At 43.1% G+C, this 17,412-nt stretch overlaps 1 protein-coding gene across 2 annotated transcripts in view; it reads left to right on the top strand.

Moving 5' to 3' along the window:
- Nucleotides 1-6,918: 6,918 nt before the first annotated feature.
- Nucleotides 6,919-17,412, top strand: part of VAV3 (vav guanine nucleotide exchange factor 3) — a 391,549-nt gene continuing 381,055 nt past the window's right edge. Inside the window, exon 1 of one of the 2 annotated variants that reach the window (XM_032262870.1) lies at nucleotides 6,919-7,415. In XM_032262870.1, coding sequence (XP_032118761.1) covers nucleotides 7,212-7,415 — 204 coding nt within the window. In that variant the 5' untranslated portion in view covers nucleotides 6,919-7,211. The remainder of the gene's footprint in view (nucleotides 7,416-17,412) is intronic. The other variant, XM_032262869.1, reaches the window with a different exon arrangement.

Raw genomic sequence — 17,412 nt, 5'->3', positions numbered from 1 at the left:
CACTCCTGCATTGTTATGATTCTGATGATCAAAAAACATACCCAGTTTTCTAAAGCACAGCATTTCACAACCTTATGTCAGTCTGAAACGAAATGAAACAAAACACATCACAATAAAACAAAAGGGTTACATCAGAAAAGAGTAAACAGAATGCTTAAAGAAATTTAGAAACATTTAAAACTGGAATATTTTAAGAATTAAAAATAAATTAAAACCAAGTTGCTTTACTAAACAAATCTTGAATCTTTTCTTGCTATTTGAACAGCAATGGTGGTGGTGGTTGGGGTGGGGAATTTCACTCATGTAAATAAAATGTAAAACGGTGTTTCGTTAATGACTTTATGCAGGGTGTGGAACATTTAAAGTTGGCTGAGTGTAAAACCAACTTGTTGGCATCTGCTTTTAGGGATCCCTCTGTCTTAAATCTCCAGGGAGGCAGATTAAATGTTAAGTGTGTGAAAATCTTGGCATCAGGATGTTCCAGGTCCAATGCTAACTTTGCTACTTATCAGCTATTTGAATTTAGGAAAGAGAGTTGAGCTTTCTTAGAGTTGGTTTCCTCATCTACAACATGAGGTTAATAATAGCAATGCCTCAGAGAGGTTATGAGAATCAAATAAAACCATACATATGAAGTAGGTGGTTCAATAGCTAGTTGTCAGTGCTCATAATATACTTAACAAATTGCTGCTGCTGCTATTATCTGATCTCAGGAATGAGTTATGAAGTTAAATATATTGCATTTTTCAGGGAGTGTTTCTAATTATTCTATAATGGATTTTAATTGGTAAACATAAATTGAGGACTTTTATTTTTTTTGAATGGGGATGGCGACGAGGTGCTTTCAAGTACTCCTGCATTCTCTACATGCGTAGTGGATCTGTCCTTCAGTATCATTTTATTTTTCCAAGGACATTGTTGGTGACAGGAATAAATCTGAGTGACATGCCAGAGTGATAAGTGAAATTTTCTCCTCTCTCAGCATTACTGTAATAACATGGTTTACATTCCTCTTCATCTAATTTATTCATCCATCCACCTTTTCATCCATCCAGTTATCCATCCATCCTCTACTAAGTGCCAGGCATTGGAGTAATGACATGGATAAGCTACAATTTCTGTTTCCAAGGACATCAAGGATAGGCAGGGTTGGGGTACAAGGAGGGTGGTGGTAGTTGTGGTCTCAGACACTTAAAGAGATAATTATTCTTCAAGGAACTTAGTATAATGATCGTGATATACACAGGACTATGTGGAAAAAGAGACATCAAGGACTTCCCACAAAAATTTCTTTGCATTGGACTTTAAAATTCACCATCTCTGTATAAAGAACTTTCTCACTGGCAATTTGTTTATACCAACATGCAAATGGATTTAAATATTCTACAAATTAGATTAGGTCCTCAGTTGCTGACAGGAATACATATTTAGGGCTATTTAGCTTGTCGCTGTAAATTTAATCTCCTTAGTCATCTTCAAAACATAACATATATGTGTATCACTGCTAATGTTCTGAAAATGGACTAACATCTAATCATGGCTTGAGGGCTGCAGAATGTTTAATGTGAGCCAGACTTCGAAAAGACCCAGCTGAGGTGCAATTAACTCAGTGAAGTAAATATTTGGAACCTCACTTTCTGTGTGTGTGCATGTGTGTGGGGGTATATACTCACAGTGTGAAAACACTTGTATTTCCATTTATTTCATTGTTTCATTTACTTGGACATCAGTTAGTTAATTACACAGACATATAGTCATATCCTCATCCTCCTTTTAAAGCTGCATTGGAAGCTTTTTTTTTTTTTTTTTTTTTTGAGATGGAGTTTTGCTCTTGTTGCCCAGGCTGGAGCGCAGTGGTGTGATCTTGCCTTACTGCAACCTCTGCCTCCTGGGTTCGAGCGATTCTCCTGTCTCAGCCTTTTGAGTATAGGCATGCACCACATGTCCGGCTAATTTTTTGTCTATTTAGTAGAGATGAGGTTTCACCATGTTGTTCAGGCTGGTCTTGAACTCTGGATCTCAGGTGATCCAGCTGCCTTGGCCTCCCAAATTGGAAGCTTTTTGTGTCATAAATTATCTCAAGTGAATTTCTTTTGTTAAATGGTAAGTGCCATTTGGAGATAAAGTTATTGACACTGTTGTTGTTACTGTTATGGTTATAATCAAGGACTTGAACATGTCAGAAGAAAAAAGAAATCCTGTGATCCTAATAAGACCCCACTCAGTTGTACCTAATTCCAATACCTTTAAATTCACACTGATTTGGGCACATTTATTAAAGGAACAGTTTTATAGAAATCTTACTCTACCTTCATTTATCTCCACAATGTTTTTCTGGTATTTATTTTAAAGACAGTATCAAATTAACAGAAACGTAAAGCCCACATCCCTAATGTTTATGTGAAAACAAACTATATTTGATTGTAGTTGAAGGAAATTAATTCAGCAAACGGGCTGAATTTCAGTTTGCAGTTTACAGTGTTTATATTTCTACATCTTTAATTCTTTCAGAAACTAATTTATCTTCGACAGGTTATGTACCATTCATGATTTACTTCTCTTATGACAAAAAATAAGAAATACAATGAGGAATAAAGAAAATGTCGCAGTGGCGCAGGCCTGTAATCCCAGCACTTTGGGAGGCTGGGGCGGGCGGATCACTGGAGGTCAGGAGTTCCAGACCAGCCCAACATGGCAAAACTCCGTCTCTACTAAAAATACAAAAAATTAGTCAGGTATGTGCCTGTAATCCCAGCTACTGGGGAAGCTGAGGCAGGAGAATCACTTGAACCCAGGAGGTGGAGGTTGCACTGAGCCAGGATCACCCCTCTGCACTCTAGCCTGGGCAATAGAGCAAGTCTCCATCTCACCAGAAAAAAAATAAATAAATAAAATAAATTTAAACAAAGGGGTTTCTGCCTTTCCTGGTGGAAGATAGATGTTAATGTCTTTGTAAACTTAAGAGTTGGAAGAATAATATTGCTAAGGATTGAGTGACAATAAAGATGCAGCAGGCAATGAATTAATGTGGCTTTCAGCCCCTTTACTTCAGTTTTCTTAGTACATTTGGCCTGATGTAGAACATCCTACCATGTAGGATATAATTTTGAACATGGCAAGGAACCTACTATGTGATATCCATTATCTGTTGTCCTTGTCTTTCCTGCAGCTCAGGATGCGACTTACTCCATTTCCCATTTTTATACGATGTAGAGCTGAAGCAAGATCCAAACAACACCGTGATACAAGAGAGAAACAGAGGGCAGCCTGCTCATCTTGGAGGGCACAGAAAGACTGGCGAGACACACAGAAAAAAAAAAAAGCAGATCTTTATTTCATGTGGCTCTTATGCCCCATACAAGTAATGCTGGCAAATCCTTCCTGATCTTTTCACCACCAGAGAGACAGGCTAGAAAGGCAGAGAGGGGATGGAGGGAGAGCAAGAGAGTTAACATAACGTATTCATTTATTTACTCACTAAACTAATATTTATGATTTGTTATGTGACAGGTACCTAGGTTGGTTCCGGGAATTTGAAGAGTAATAAGTTACCACCCCTGCCTTCAAGGTGTTTCAGTCTAGCAGGGAGAATGATATTCAAACCAGTAATTAAGCTTGATAGGGTAATTATTTTAATGGTGAGCCACAACTCCGAACAGAAGGGGCACAGATGTGGAGGCACGAGCTCATCCTTTTATTGGGCTTTCTAATAAAGAGCAAGATGCTTAACTCTGTGGATCTCCAGCTTCTTCACGGGTAGGAGAGCATCTTCTCACTTGCAGATAGTGCATGTAAAGTGCCCAGGAGAGTGCTGGACACATAGTGGGCATTCAGCAAATAAGAGAGGGTGGAAGTGCCTCAGGGGCTATGCAGGAGTCAAGGGCAGCAGGACCGTAGGAGGGGTTGTGAAGTCCCATGTCAGGTATGCAAGAAAGGCCTTCTTGCACATTGTAAGAACACTAGGTACCAGGATTAGCAAGGAGTTGCCACTGACTAGTTAATCCCTATTTCCCAACTTGTCTTCACTAGGTGGAATCTTTCCTTTAAAATGGCAAAGGAAGGCTGGTGTGGTGGCTCACACCTGTAATCCCTGCTCTTTGGGAGGCTGAGGTGAGCGGATCACTTGATGTTAGGAGTTCGAAACCAGCCTGGCCAACATGGGCAAACCCCATCTCTACTAAAAATATAAAAATCAGCCAGGTGTGATGGCACATGCCTGTAGTCCAAGCTACTCGGGAGGCTGAGGCCGGACAATCACTTGAACCAAGGAAGTGGAGGTTGCAGTGAGCAGAGATTGTGCTACTGCACTCCAGTCTGCATGACAGAGCCCTGCTCCCTGTACTGGACCCCACTCCCCTCACTTGTCCTCCTCAGCCTCTGCCTCCTGCTTTTAGCACCTACCACTCTGATGACTAGCCAGGGCAGGCCTGGAGGCTGAGATCAGTGATCTGTTGGGACAAGGGTTAGGCCCCACAAAGCCCCACAAAAATTAGCCAGGCGTGGTGGCTCGTGCCTGTAGTCCCAGCTACTCAGGAGGCTGAGGCAGAATAGCTTGAATCTGGGAGGCAGAGGTTGCTGTGAGTTGAGATCGTGCTACTGCACTCCAGCCAGGGCGGCAGAGTAAGACTCTGTCAAAAAAGAAAAAAAAAAAAAAGTGGAAAAGACTGAATTTTTTCCTTTATTAAGGATAGCTCAGGTGAGAAGCCCATTGCTATTTCTATGGCACCAATTTCTGACACTTAAATGTCTTCCACGTGCGTCACCTATTGGCACCCAGCTCCTTGTTTACGTGAAGAATTCGGTGTCTCCACTAACCTCCTTCCCTTCTAGGCCTTCCATATATTTTCCGGTTGCCCTTCTATCAACTCTGTGTTTTACTATATTTGAGAATCATTATGTTTTGAAGTCATATATTATGTTATAGAGAGAAATTAAATAGAATATTTGATCACTGTTGCCACTTGTCAATGCAAAGTGGCTAGCATTGGGTAATATTTATTGAGCTGTTATTATCAGGCACCACACATTCTATGCATTGTATCAGTGCTTCTCAGCTTTTGATGGAAATACATGTGATATGGAGATGCTAAAATTCAGGTTCTGGTTCATCTTCAGTATGGGAGTATAGCCCAAACGTCTACATTGCCGACAGGCTCAAGGGTGATGCTGCTGTCCACAGGCTGCATTTTGAATAGCAAGACGTTGTATCATTTGATCCTGACAACAACCCTATTAGTTAGAAATTATTTCTTGTTTCATATCTATGGAAACTGAAGTGTAGAGAATTTATCCAAGGGCATGTTGCTAGAAAGCAGTACAGGTTGGGCTCTAAATCCAGATTTGCCTCCTGGGATAGTGTATATTATCTGGATTTTGGAAATATTCTCCAACATCCAAGGGTGACCTGGTGCTACCTGAAACAAAATTCATAGTTTTAGTTTCAATTTCTTCCCTTTTAAGGATTTTTTTCCCTAATTTCTTTTTATGAAGGACTTTGTATTAAATGGTGATTCAGATGTGTTGGATTTTGCTTCTAAAGATATGTGGAGTTTAGTATAATTTACTTGCCAAAATTATGGCCTAGGAAATATCGTGCTATTGATGGAATCCACACTGAACACAAGAGGAAATTGCTAGGGAAGGATGCGTTGTGAGGAAAGGAAATCCTCAGGCTGATTTATTGTTCAGCACTGAGTGTACACATTGTGCTATCCTTGTCATAGCCAAGCGAAAAAGGACGCAGTCCCTGTCCTGAACAGATCATTCTTTTAAAAATAATATTTTGGATTGCTTATAAAATATCGTTTGTAATAAAAAATTTGGGGTCCAGATATCTTATACAGTATCGAAAATCCTGTCAAACTGGAGTCTTTTTATTTTCAAATTTTAAATGAATGCGTCTCAAAAGGGTAACGAAGGATCACATTTATATCAAACAGCAAGAGTTCAATGTGGCAGTATCTTGCCATGAATAATTTAAACGTTAATTGTGGTTTTTGGGGGGCAGTGTGCAGTAGGAGTAAAAGGGGTGGAGTTTAGAGTCCCCAAAAGATTTACTTAACAAACACGGATGCACTGCTTGTGCACTGTGCAAAGTCCTGGGGGCAAGTTCCAACTTTCACTAAGGATCCCAGAACAGGCCTGCAGGAGCTGCCCAGGGCCACCGCGCTTTGCTTTCAAACCCGGTCGCCAGCCGCCGGCGCATGCGCAGTCTAGCACCGCGGCACAGGCCTTTCTCAGGCAGGTTTTTGCGGGGTCAGCAAAAGGGTCAGAACTGCTACCACGAACAGTTCCGAGCCTGACTGGGAAGGGGAAACAAACTCCAAGTGAAAATCACCTCGCGAGGAAATAGGCTCCCAGATGGGGGCGGTTTCTGCAGGCGTCTCCACACACGCACTCTCACTTGCTTTCAGGGTGCCCAAACACCCCTAGGGGCAACTAGGAGGAACAGGCTGAGGAATCAGCTGTGGAGAATGGAGGGGATAGAACTGGAAGGCGCGCGGGGGCGACGATCTCTAAAACTTTCAGCGCCGTGCTCTACGGATGCTCTGGGCACTTTTTCATTTCTCTAGGGAGTCCAGGTGCCCCAATTAATCCGTCGTTCCTACGAGCATTTGTTGTTTAGGGGGCTCTGGGGGAGCCCCTCGTATTATACACCATTCAGCCACACTCCCCGCAAAGCCGGGAACCCGCCCCGAGAGAAGACCCCAGGACGCCGGGGGCTGCGTGGGCCCCGAGAGTCTGCGGCCGGGGGCACGGGATCCCCTTTGTGGCCGCCGCCCCCTCCGCCGGCCCCTCCCCCGGGCCCCGCCCTCGGCCACCGACCCCAGCCCCGGCCGCCGGCGCGCTCCCACCCGCGCCTCTGGGGACTCGCGGACGGCAGCGAGACCGGCCGGCGCGCTGGGCATGCTCAGTGGCGGGCCGGGCGCTGGAGTCGGAAGCCCGTGCGCGGCCGCAGCCGCCGAGCCGGCCGGGGCGCACGGAGAGCGCGCGGGACTCGCTGCAGCTGCGGCCCGGTCGCGGCGCACCCGGGCCGGGACCCGAGCGGAGCCCAGCGCTGCACCCGCGACCCGCCGGCCGCGGCGCCTGCTGCTTCGATCCCGCGCGGGGAAGGGGCCGGCGGCGGCTGGCGTCGGCGGGGCGCGGAGGAGCAGCGGCGGCCGCATCCTCACCGCCCGCCCCGGCCGGGCCGTGTCCCGGAGCCGTCGGGCATGGAGCCGTGGAAGCAGTGCGCGCAGTGGCTCATCCATTGCAAGGTGCTGCCCGCCAACCACCGGGTGACCTGGGACTCGGCGCAGGTGTTCGACCTGGCGCAGACCCTCCGCGATGGAGTCCTGCTCTGCCAGCTGCTTAACAACCTCCGGGCGCACTCCATCAACCTGAAGGAGATCAACCTGAGGCCGCAGATGTCCCAGGTGAGGAGGCCGGCGCCGGCGCCCCGCCTCCAGCCGGCAGCTCCCATTAATCTTGCGGCTAATTTCTTTGTGTAAATGCAAACGTCTAGGTGCGCTGAGCTTGCCCTGCCTCCCAGCCTTCTGCTCTGGGACCACTTTGGCACCACTTCGGCTTTTCCTACCTTGGCTTGAAATGGCTTATCGCCTCAAGCTGAATGCGAAAGCCTTGCGTCCGGAGATGGTGTGAGGATTTCGTAAAGGCTTTCTGTGAGGCGGGAAAGAAATAAGTTGTCTTAGGGTGCCCTTCACCTACTCTGCGTGTGCGTGTGGCGCGACAAAGGGAATTTGATCAAGCTCTTCCGTAAAAACTAAGGGGAGGGACGAAACAAGATGATGGGGTAATTTGCCTTTAGTCTCTTCTTTTGCTTTGAGTCTTGTTCTCATGTTTTCTTGAAAGAGGAACCATGACATAAATGAGGACTCGAGGAAGTGGAGGGCGTTCGGTCCCGTTATCTGTCCAGGAGTGACACTGGTCGAAAGGAAGAACCGGGAGCAGAACCCAGAGGCTGCCCCCGGGGGCCCTGAGCTGGTGGCCGGCCAGCAAGCTTCATGGCTATGTTTACAGCTCTTCCTAAACCATGTGAGAAGGAGCGAGTCCAACCTCTCTCAGCAGCGACAGGAAATGAGAAGTTTAACTAGAGATTCTGCTTTCCTTCCTGCAGTGCCCGGCTCAGGTGCTGTGGTGCTGACCGGCTCCTGGGACTGGAGCTGCCTCTTTGAGGGTGAAGCCAGGCACACACCTCTGGAAGGTTGGGTGCACCCTACAGTCAGCTCAAAAGTCACAGTTCAGTGGAAGAGTAGTTTATTTATCCTGTCGGAAAATTTTTGTACAGAAGGATGTTAAACTCGGTTCAGAGTCTCTTTCAGAATGGTAAAAAACAAAACAAAAACCAAACCGCTTTCAACTTAAAAGGGTGAGGACAGAGCCCTCTCCATGACACATTTCTGCACTAATCCACTATGACGCAGAGCCTCAGCTACTTAGCAACCAGAGCAGTGCCTTTCAAGAAGGAACGCGCTTTATATGATTTAACAAATATGTATTTAAAGTTACCGCACACACAGTCATCTCTGATTCTTGGTGTCAGTATTTTGCCAGGGTCCCCTGCACTTCAAATTCTGCATTCCTTGCCTGTCTGCCTTCAACCTGCTGGTGGGCAGTCCCCAAGAAAGAACAGGCATGGAAGTGGGGCGAGCCATATGTATTTAAAAGTGAGATAAATTATTTAATACCCCCATAAATCTGCATGGTGATTGCTACCTTTAGGTACTCCTTCAGAGTTGTCTCCACTCTGGATATCCCTTTGATGGGTTTAGCAGACTTTTCTATTCTGGTGGGAGCTGCAGTCAGTTACATACTCTCACACATCCTCATTTTCCACTTTGCCTGTAGCTTCAGGAGGCAGCGTGGGTCAGGATGCCTTGGTCACCAGTAGGGAGTACAGTACTGTGCACGTTTCCTGGAACTTGTTTCCTGGAACTCTCAGCAGTTGCTCTCAATAATCACATTTTCTGGACAGCTGAAGAGCTGCCTTTTTTTTTTTTTTCCCCTGAAGCCTTTATTTGTATGCTAACAATGGATGAGAATCGTTTTGAATGTATTTTGCTCTTCTCTTATAATATATTAGATGTAATTTAATCTTTCTGATGACCAAAGATTATTATTATAAGCATCATTAATGAAAACTGAGCACATTCAATGCTCTAAGGGTTCTGTTCCCTACTGGGGGTACCACAATGAGCAAACCAGAATACTTGCCCTAAAGGAATTATTACACTGTGCTATCAGATGATAAATCACTGGGTTATAATAAGGTAAGTAGGACAGCTAATGACCTTCTTTGTGCCGTTGCACTTTTGAGTTCTTAAGTCTGCCCAACCTTGAGCTTTCTGGTTCCAAATTAAGTACAGTTTCTCCTGTGATGTCCTGTGAGTGGGTGCTTCTCTCAAATGTGAATTCTAGAAGGCTAGTACCTGAATATGGTGATGTCTGTTTTTGCTTTCCTCTTGGTTCTTGGCCTCATTGCAGAGGGGTAAGGCTGCTGAACAAGTGGGTGCTAGGCAGATGAGTTTGTATCATGCAGGTTATTAAATCCTTAAATGAGACTTATGAAATGATTTTATGAAACAACTTGACATATTTAACATACTTACAGTGCCTAGCTTAACATGTGCTTAATATGTCCTTAATAAGTGTTCACTATTAGCAAAATTATGTAAAACATTTTTTCTGCTATTGTTACATTAAGAGTAATAGGTTCTAATAGAAATTTTAGAAGAATTGTAGAGGCCTACCAGTTCCTTTGGGCTGATATCCCTAAACATTTTGCCTCCAACTAATATCGTTCTTGGGAAAGTTTCTAGCTATACTGAATAACCTGGTACACCCTGTCATGTCCCAGCAGAATTTATTCCCCTGGAGTTAGAGATGTTATTACTAATACTTGTGGCTTTTTGGTATGTCTGAGAGTCGTTCTGTCCACCCAACTTAGGTTTTGTTGGTACTAATTTGAAATAGACTTTTTAAAATATAGCACATGATCTCCTAAGCTAAGAAATAACTAGAAGGTGTCACTTCAGAGTTTTGTGTCATATTGAGACTCTAAGGAGCAGATGTTGACAAAGGAAATTTTAATTTATTGATGTTTTGCTTGTAGCCTGTTTAGTTTTCCTGAAATAGGCTATAAAATGACCAGCCTTTTACAATTTTTAAATGACTGTTTATTCCAATGAGTGGGATGCTTTTCCATTCTGTTAGCCTTCTGCCTTGTTTGCATTAAAAAAAATAAATAACTGCAAATAATGACTGCTCAATTATAGGTTCGAATCTTGGAATCTTAATAAGTTAGTTGATTATCTTTCAAAATAAAAGCATGGATGGGATCCCAGTTCTCTTACTTATTGTTCTTTCTGGCTGTGGACATCAGTTTGTTTTTGATCTTGCCATCTTGGTAAGAGGATGATCTTCAGTTCAAAAATAAGTAATTTTTTCATGCTGATTTAGCTTTTGTTTTTATTTTTGATGGATTTAAGAGGTAAACTTAATCACGTTTAGTTATACACTTAACATGTTCCTCTTATTATAAAGAATACAGTTAAATAAAATGCCGTTGGTAAGTGAATATCTAAGAAATTTGGTGTCTGTATATTTTAGATATTAGTGTCTATATCTGAGATTTATTTTTCATCCAAAACAGTATTCTAGCCAGGACACAAAGCATATGAATGATTCTGGAAGAGGGGAGCCTACTGGTGATAGCTGTACTGGGTGTGCAGCACGTGCTAGGGTTGGGGTGGGGGGTGTGCCTATGGAAGGGCATGAGTTATTGGCTTGATGCCATTTTAAGTGTTTAAGAAGATCTTCATGAATGCCTATAACCACTCCTAGATCTATCATGAATTGGAGTCCCTTAGTCTTAATTTTAGACTTAAAATTTTGCTTTATACTATGCTTTAGAGTAGGGGTAATACATTCGATGAGTTTACTGGCTACTATGAACAGTATATGTAAACTTTTAATTGTCAAAATGAATAGTTCAGACTTGAAGTATTCCTTCAATGACTATTCACCAGTTCCTACTATGTTCCAGGCACTGTTTCAGACACCGTCTTGGACAAACTCAACAAAGTCCCTGCCCTAAAGAGATTTGGATTTTAGTGGAGTTGAACTATACATAAATGACTATATATTATAATATGCTATGAACTCATTTGAAGCTGAGTTGGGAACTAGAGAGAAATGTAATGCAATTTTATAGAAGGTAGTCAAGAAGTCCTCTCTGAGGGAGTGACAATTAGGCAGGGACCTGAAGCAAGTGAGGGAACACAGGAATGTGGATGTTTGGAATAAAGAATATTCCTGGCGGAAGGAATACCAAGTGCAAAGCTCCTGAGGTCATTGAATGGCAGGTATACTGGAGGAACAGCAAGGCCAGTGTGGCTGGAGGGAGAGTGAGTGTGGGAAAGACTGGTAGGGTTGAAGTCAGAGAGAAAATGGAAGCCCGAGTTTTAGAACTAGTGGGCTACTTTAAGAACTCTGGATTTCACTTTGAGTGAAATGAGAGGTCAACAGAGGGTTGAGCAGAGGAGTGACATGGCCTGATTTATGATTTTTCTCTTTTTTTTTTTTTCTTTTTCTTTTTCTTTTTTTTTTTTTTTTTTAATGGAGTCTTACTCTGTAGCCCAAGCTGGAGTGCCGTGGCGCGATCTCAGCTCACTGCAACCTCTGCCACCTGGGCTCAAGCAGTTCTCATTCCTGAGCCTCCCAAGTAGCTGGGACTACAGGCACGCGCCACTACCGCCAGCTAATTTTTTTGTGTTTTAGTATAGACGGGCTTTCACCATGTGGCCCAGGGTGGTCTCCAACTCCTGAGCTCAGGCGATCCGTCTGCCTCGGCCTCCCACAGTGTTGGGATTACTGCTGTGAGCTACCGCACCCAACCCTGATTTATCTTTCCTACAGTTACTCTGGCTACCATATTGAGAACAGACTGGAGAGCAGCAAGGATAGAAGTGCCCAGGCTAATACATCATTCAGGCAAGAGATGATGGCGGCTCCTCTTACCAGCGTAATAGCAGGGCAGGTGGTGGGAAGAGTAGGCTCAATATATTCTGAAGGTAGAGCCAGCAGAGGTTTATTGATGGACTCAGATTAGGGGATATGTGCAGAGAGGAGTCAAGTATGTCTCCAGAAGTTTTGACCTGAGAAACTAGATGATGATGCTCCCATTTATTGAGATGGAGAAGACAAGAGGAAGTATGGTGTTGAGGTGTATGTGGGGAGAGGGGAAGACATACCTGGAGCTAGTTGTGATTGAAGTGCCTGGTAGAAGTGTAGAAGGGTATGCTAAGCAAGTTGGAGGAGTTGGAGATGTAGGTATAAATTTTGGAGTTATAGTATTTTAAATGATGAGACTGGGTGATATCACTGAGGGAGTAGTGAAGAAAGAAGAAAAAATCTGAATGAGCCATTGGAGCCTGCCTGTTCATGAGGGTAGAGAGATGTGTGTGTGTGTGGGGTGGAACCTGTGAGGGAGTTAAGAGGCAATGGCCACAAGGTAGGAGGGAAACCAGTAGTGTGGTTCCAGGAAACCAAGTGGAACAGTATTTCTGGGAGGAGTGATGACATGTTAAATGCTGCTGATCAAGTAAAATAAGGGCTGAGGATAGAAGATTTAAACGGTATAAGGTTCCTTGATAACCCTGTCAAAAACGGATTTGGTGATGTGGTGGGCAAACACCTGATAATAGGAGAGGTCCGATGCAGCAAGTATAGACATCTCTTTGAGGGGTAATTTTGCTGTAAAGAGGACAGGAAAATGGGGTAGTGGCTAGTAGAGGAAAAGAAATCAAGATATGGGTTATTTTATTTTTATTTATTTATTTTTCATTTTTGAGATGGAGTCTTGCTCTGTCACCCAGGCTGGAGTGCAGTGGTGAGATCTTGACCCACTGCAACCTCTGCCTCCCGGGTTCAATCAGTTCTCCTGCCTTAGCCTCCCGAGCAGATCGGATGACAGGTGTGAGCCACCATGCCTGGCTAATTTTTGTATTTTTAGTAGAGACAGGGTTTCACCATGTTGGCCAGTCTGATCCCGAACTCCTGACCTCAGGTGATCCAGCTGCCTTGGCCTCCCAAAGTGCTGGGATTACAGGTGTAAGCCACTGTGCCTGCCCTAGTTATAGTTTATTTTCTTATGACACAATTCTTATTTTATATCTGTTAAAAGAGATCCTTTAGATGGACAGATTTTCTCATATGGTACTTTTGTGTATGTGTGTATGTATGTGAGAAGACATATCTGTATATGAACAATGAGAATATATGGGCACAGGGAGGGGTACATCACACACTGGGGCCTGTCAGGGGGTGGGGGGCAAGGGGATGGATAGCATTAGGAGAAATACCTAATGTAGATGGCGGGGTGATGGATGGAGCAAACCACCATGGCACGTGTATACCTATGAAACCTGCACATTCTGCACATGTATCCCACAACTTAAAGTATAATCATAAAAAAATAAGTAAAATTTAAAGTGTTTTAAAATCTTCTTTTTGTTCAGATTGTGACTATTCTGAATACCACTTGAACTTAGAGTCATTGATTGCCAAGTGTTTTCATACAGTGTTACCCTTTGTACATCTACTGTTGGTGATGCAGCATTTCTAAAAGAATTCATCACTACTGCCTGTGGGATTTCCTTCTAAGCTGGGTTTTGATGCTGCTTGTTATTCTTTTAAATAAAGACTTAAATAATTTCTGCTATAGATAACTATACATTGTTTTTTAAAAACTATGATTATATTAGTTTTAGCATTGAGGTGTGCATTCCAAATACATGTCTACACACTCCCTCCTCCCATACAACATGGTGTGACTTATACCAAAGTGAAGGATGAAAAACTGTTATTTTCCCTAAAGAATGATGTGCCTAGTAACATTTTTAGTCAGTTTGTTCAGAATAATGTCATTCCTTGGTCGTCTCCGAAGTCAGTAACTTCTTTGCCATTTGTTAGGTTATTCTCTTGGATAATCTGCCAGCATAATTTAAAACACAACACCAGTCAGGATATTTTTATGTAAAGTAGTTGTGGCATCTTTAGGCATCTTAAGCACTTGTTCTGTCTGTGTGATGGGTGGCTTAACCTACGTTCTCTAGAAAGCAGAGTCTAGTGTAAGGCACTGAAGCACTGAAACCCCCTTGGTGAGGTGCAATCCCATGGCTTGCCGGAGTGAGGAAAATGAGACCACGTCTTTTTGTTTTCTTAAGAGGGAGAAAATTATATCATTTTTGCAATATAAATGGGTTTGATCTGATATAGATTACCACATATTTCCAAATTTTCAAGTACAGTGGATTGCTTTTTTTTATTTTTCTCGAATCCTTTGTGGCAGTTGACATTACTGATCATACCCTTCACCTAACACTCTCTCTTCCCTTTACTCTCACTACACCCTGCTCTCCTGATCCTCTTGTACCTCTCATTATTCTTTCTTAGGTTTTTTTCTGTTTGTTTGTTTGTTTGCTGGCTTCTCTTTATTGAAACCTCTACTAGAGTTTTCTCTTTAGTTGTCTTTTCATTTCACATTCACTTCCCTGTAGCATCTTATGACATCTGTGGTGTTGCCTACCTTGATGGACCCCAAATTTACAGTGACAGCCTCAGCCTACCTGTTTTACACCTCTGCTTCTATAGTTAGGCTGCCCCATGGGTATGAAGTGTGATCATTAAAGAAAGTTCACTCACGCCGGGCGCGGTGGCTCAAGCCTGTAATCCCAGCACTTTGGGAGGCCGAGGCGGGTGGATCACGAGGTCAAGAGATCGAGACCATCCTGGTCAACATGGTGAAACCCCGTCTCTACCAAAAATACAAAAAATTAGCCAGGCATGGTGGTGCGTGCCTGTAATCCCAGCTACTCAGGAGGCTGAGGCAGGAGAATTGCCTGAACCCAGGAGGCGGAGGTTGCGGTGAGCCGAGATCGGGCCATTTCACTCCCCCCTGGGTAAAAAGAACAAAAAACCATATCAAAAAAAAAAAAGAAAACAAAAAAAAAAAAAGAAAGTTCACTCACAAGAGAGAGGGGTGGATTGGATGGGACAAAACTAGGCATGAGCAGGACTGCTGCTGAAGTCATTCACCAGAAGATGAGGCCAGAGAAAGGAGGCGAGTAGAGGGACAGAGAGGAACAAAAGAGGTTAAAATGGCAATAAAGAGTTGGGATGGATGGGACTTGGCAACCTTTTAGATACAGAGAAACGGTGGAAAGTATCTAGGCTGAGACCCAGGTTTCAGCAACAGGTGACAGGAGTGTTATAAAGGAGGGGCACATTTTAATGAGAAAGGGAGCACATTCTGTCTTGGACTCTTGGAGTTGGAAGTTATTACCAATTACCCTCTCTCTTCTCGGTTTCATGTATCCCACTCTTTCAGTACCCCGTTTTTTCTGGTTTATTCTAATACCTAAAACCCAACAATCCTTTGAACTCATTGCTTCTGCCACCTCTTAACTGCCTTCAGTTTTCATTTCCTTCCTACTTAGCTTAAATACTATAGCCATTATAATTCCCTGACTTCCCTTGATTTGTCCTGCTTGTTTAGATAAACAAAACCCTGGTTAAATTCAACTTGTTACTTATTCCCTTCCTACAACTGAGCTGCTGAATGTAATGGGGGAAAACCCACCGTGTCGATTGCTCTCACTTTAAGTTCATGTTTCCTAATCTCAGGTGGGCACCTTGGGCCATCCAATCGTCTGGTTATATTTCTCTAATACTGTATTCTCAAAGTATGGTCTGGAACTACTGGCAGTCCCTGAAATGCTTTTGGGGGTCCCACAATTTCAAAACTCTCTTTATAGTTTTATTTATAATCTAATAATAATAGATTATTTGCCTTCTCATTTTCTAATATGTGTATAGTGGAGTTTTCCAAAGGCTGTGTGATAGTGCCCATGCCGTTGCTGTGGTTGACTGTAGAATATAGGCTTGTATATGTTTAAAAGGTTTATCGGTTTAGAATTCTAACATGTTAAACATTGATTGCTGTGAAACCCCAAACAAAAGCTGCTGAGGATTCTCAATCACTTTTTAGGAGTGAAAAGAGGTCCTGAGGAAAAAAAAAAGTTTGGGAACTGCCCGAGACCATTTACTTTTTGACTCTCCCAGGTCACTCTTTAGTACCTTTTCTTCTTTCCTTAGACCTTCATCACCCCTTTCTTCCTTCTTTCTCTCAACTTGTAACCTCACTTCCTGTTCCACTGAGGAAAAACATAAAATCAGAGGAGAGCTTCCTCAAGCTCCTGCCTTCCTGCATCTTTGCCTGTAGATGAGCCTTCTCTCGGGTACTGTGAGTGAGTTAACAGTGCTCCTGGCCAAGGCCAGTTTCTCCTTTATTTTTTACCCCCACGCTCTCCTGCATCATCAGTTTTCTCCTGGATCTTTCCCATTTGCATGCATGTATGCCGTTATTCCCCTCATTTAATGTAAGATATATTTTCAAGGTAGAGATCCAAAGATGTGGATGAACATTGGGTATAATGGAGAGCGACTAAGATGCCTAGGGTTTGATCTGAACTACTGGGGCAGGCGATCAGACAACCTCCGTATAACTTCAGTGGTTCCCGAAGGACCAGAGAATAAAATCCAACCTCCTTAGTATGCAAGAGCTCGTGGTCTTGTCCTGCTGCATCTCTCAAAGCTCCTCTCCACTCTGTACTCCTGACCTTTTTGCAGTTTCTTAAAAAGACTATGCTGCTATATGTCTCTGTGCTATTGCATATTCCTTTTTCTCTACTTGAAGTTCCCTTTTTCTTTTGTCTGCTTGAAGATTCAGTTCAAGAGTCATCTTTGTATTGTCTTCCCTGACTTTTCTCCCAGGTGTGACTGAGCACATGCTGCTTTGTGCCGCAGTGTCTGGTGGAATGCAGCACTCCTAGCAAGGAGGTTTGCAGTTTTTTTCCTTATCTGTCTCCCTTCCAGGCTTTGGCTTGATTGAGGATGCCATAGGCTCTTTCCTTAATATACAGCACTAGAAATGGACACAGGGAGTCATACCTAATAGGCATATGTAAATAGGCATAGGTGAAATTCATCAATGGAATGAAAATGGTGAAACTTTACTACTTTTTCAAACATATCTACAAATTTAAAAAAAAAACATAGCCAGCACTGACTGTCATTTCAAACCAAAAATACTTGTTAAGTGCCATTACTAATAATAGCAGGTAACATTACTCCACCACTTACCAACTGAGTGACTTTCAGAAAGTGGCTAAACGTGTCTACCTGTCTTTTCTTTAGCTTTCTCATCTTTAAAATAGAACAAATAAAAGAAGCTACCTCCTAGGGTTCTTGTGAGGACTGGCTGAATTAATTAATGTGACTGGCTTATGACTGCCCAATAGATATTAACGTGTTTTTTTTTTTTTTTTTTTTTTTTTTTTTTTTTTTTTTTTT

This window comes from Sapajus apella, unplaced genomic scaffold (assembly GCF_009761245.1).
Source record: "Sapajus apella isolate SASKATOON/1434 unplaced genomic scaffold, GSC_monkey_1.0 scaffold131, whole genome shotgun sequence".
NCBI lineage: Eukaryota > Metazoa > Chordata > Mammalia > Primates > Cebidae > Sapajus > Sapajus apella.
The sequence above is the reverse complement of the archived record's forward strand: the minus strand, read 5'-3'. Positions and strand labels throughout refer to the sequence as shown.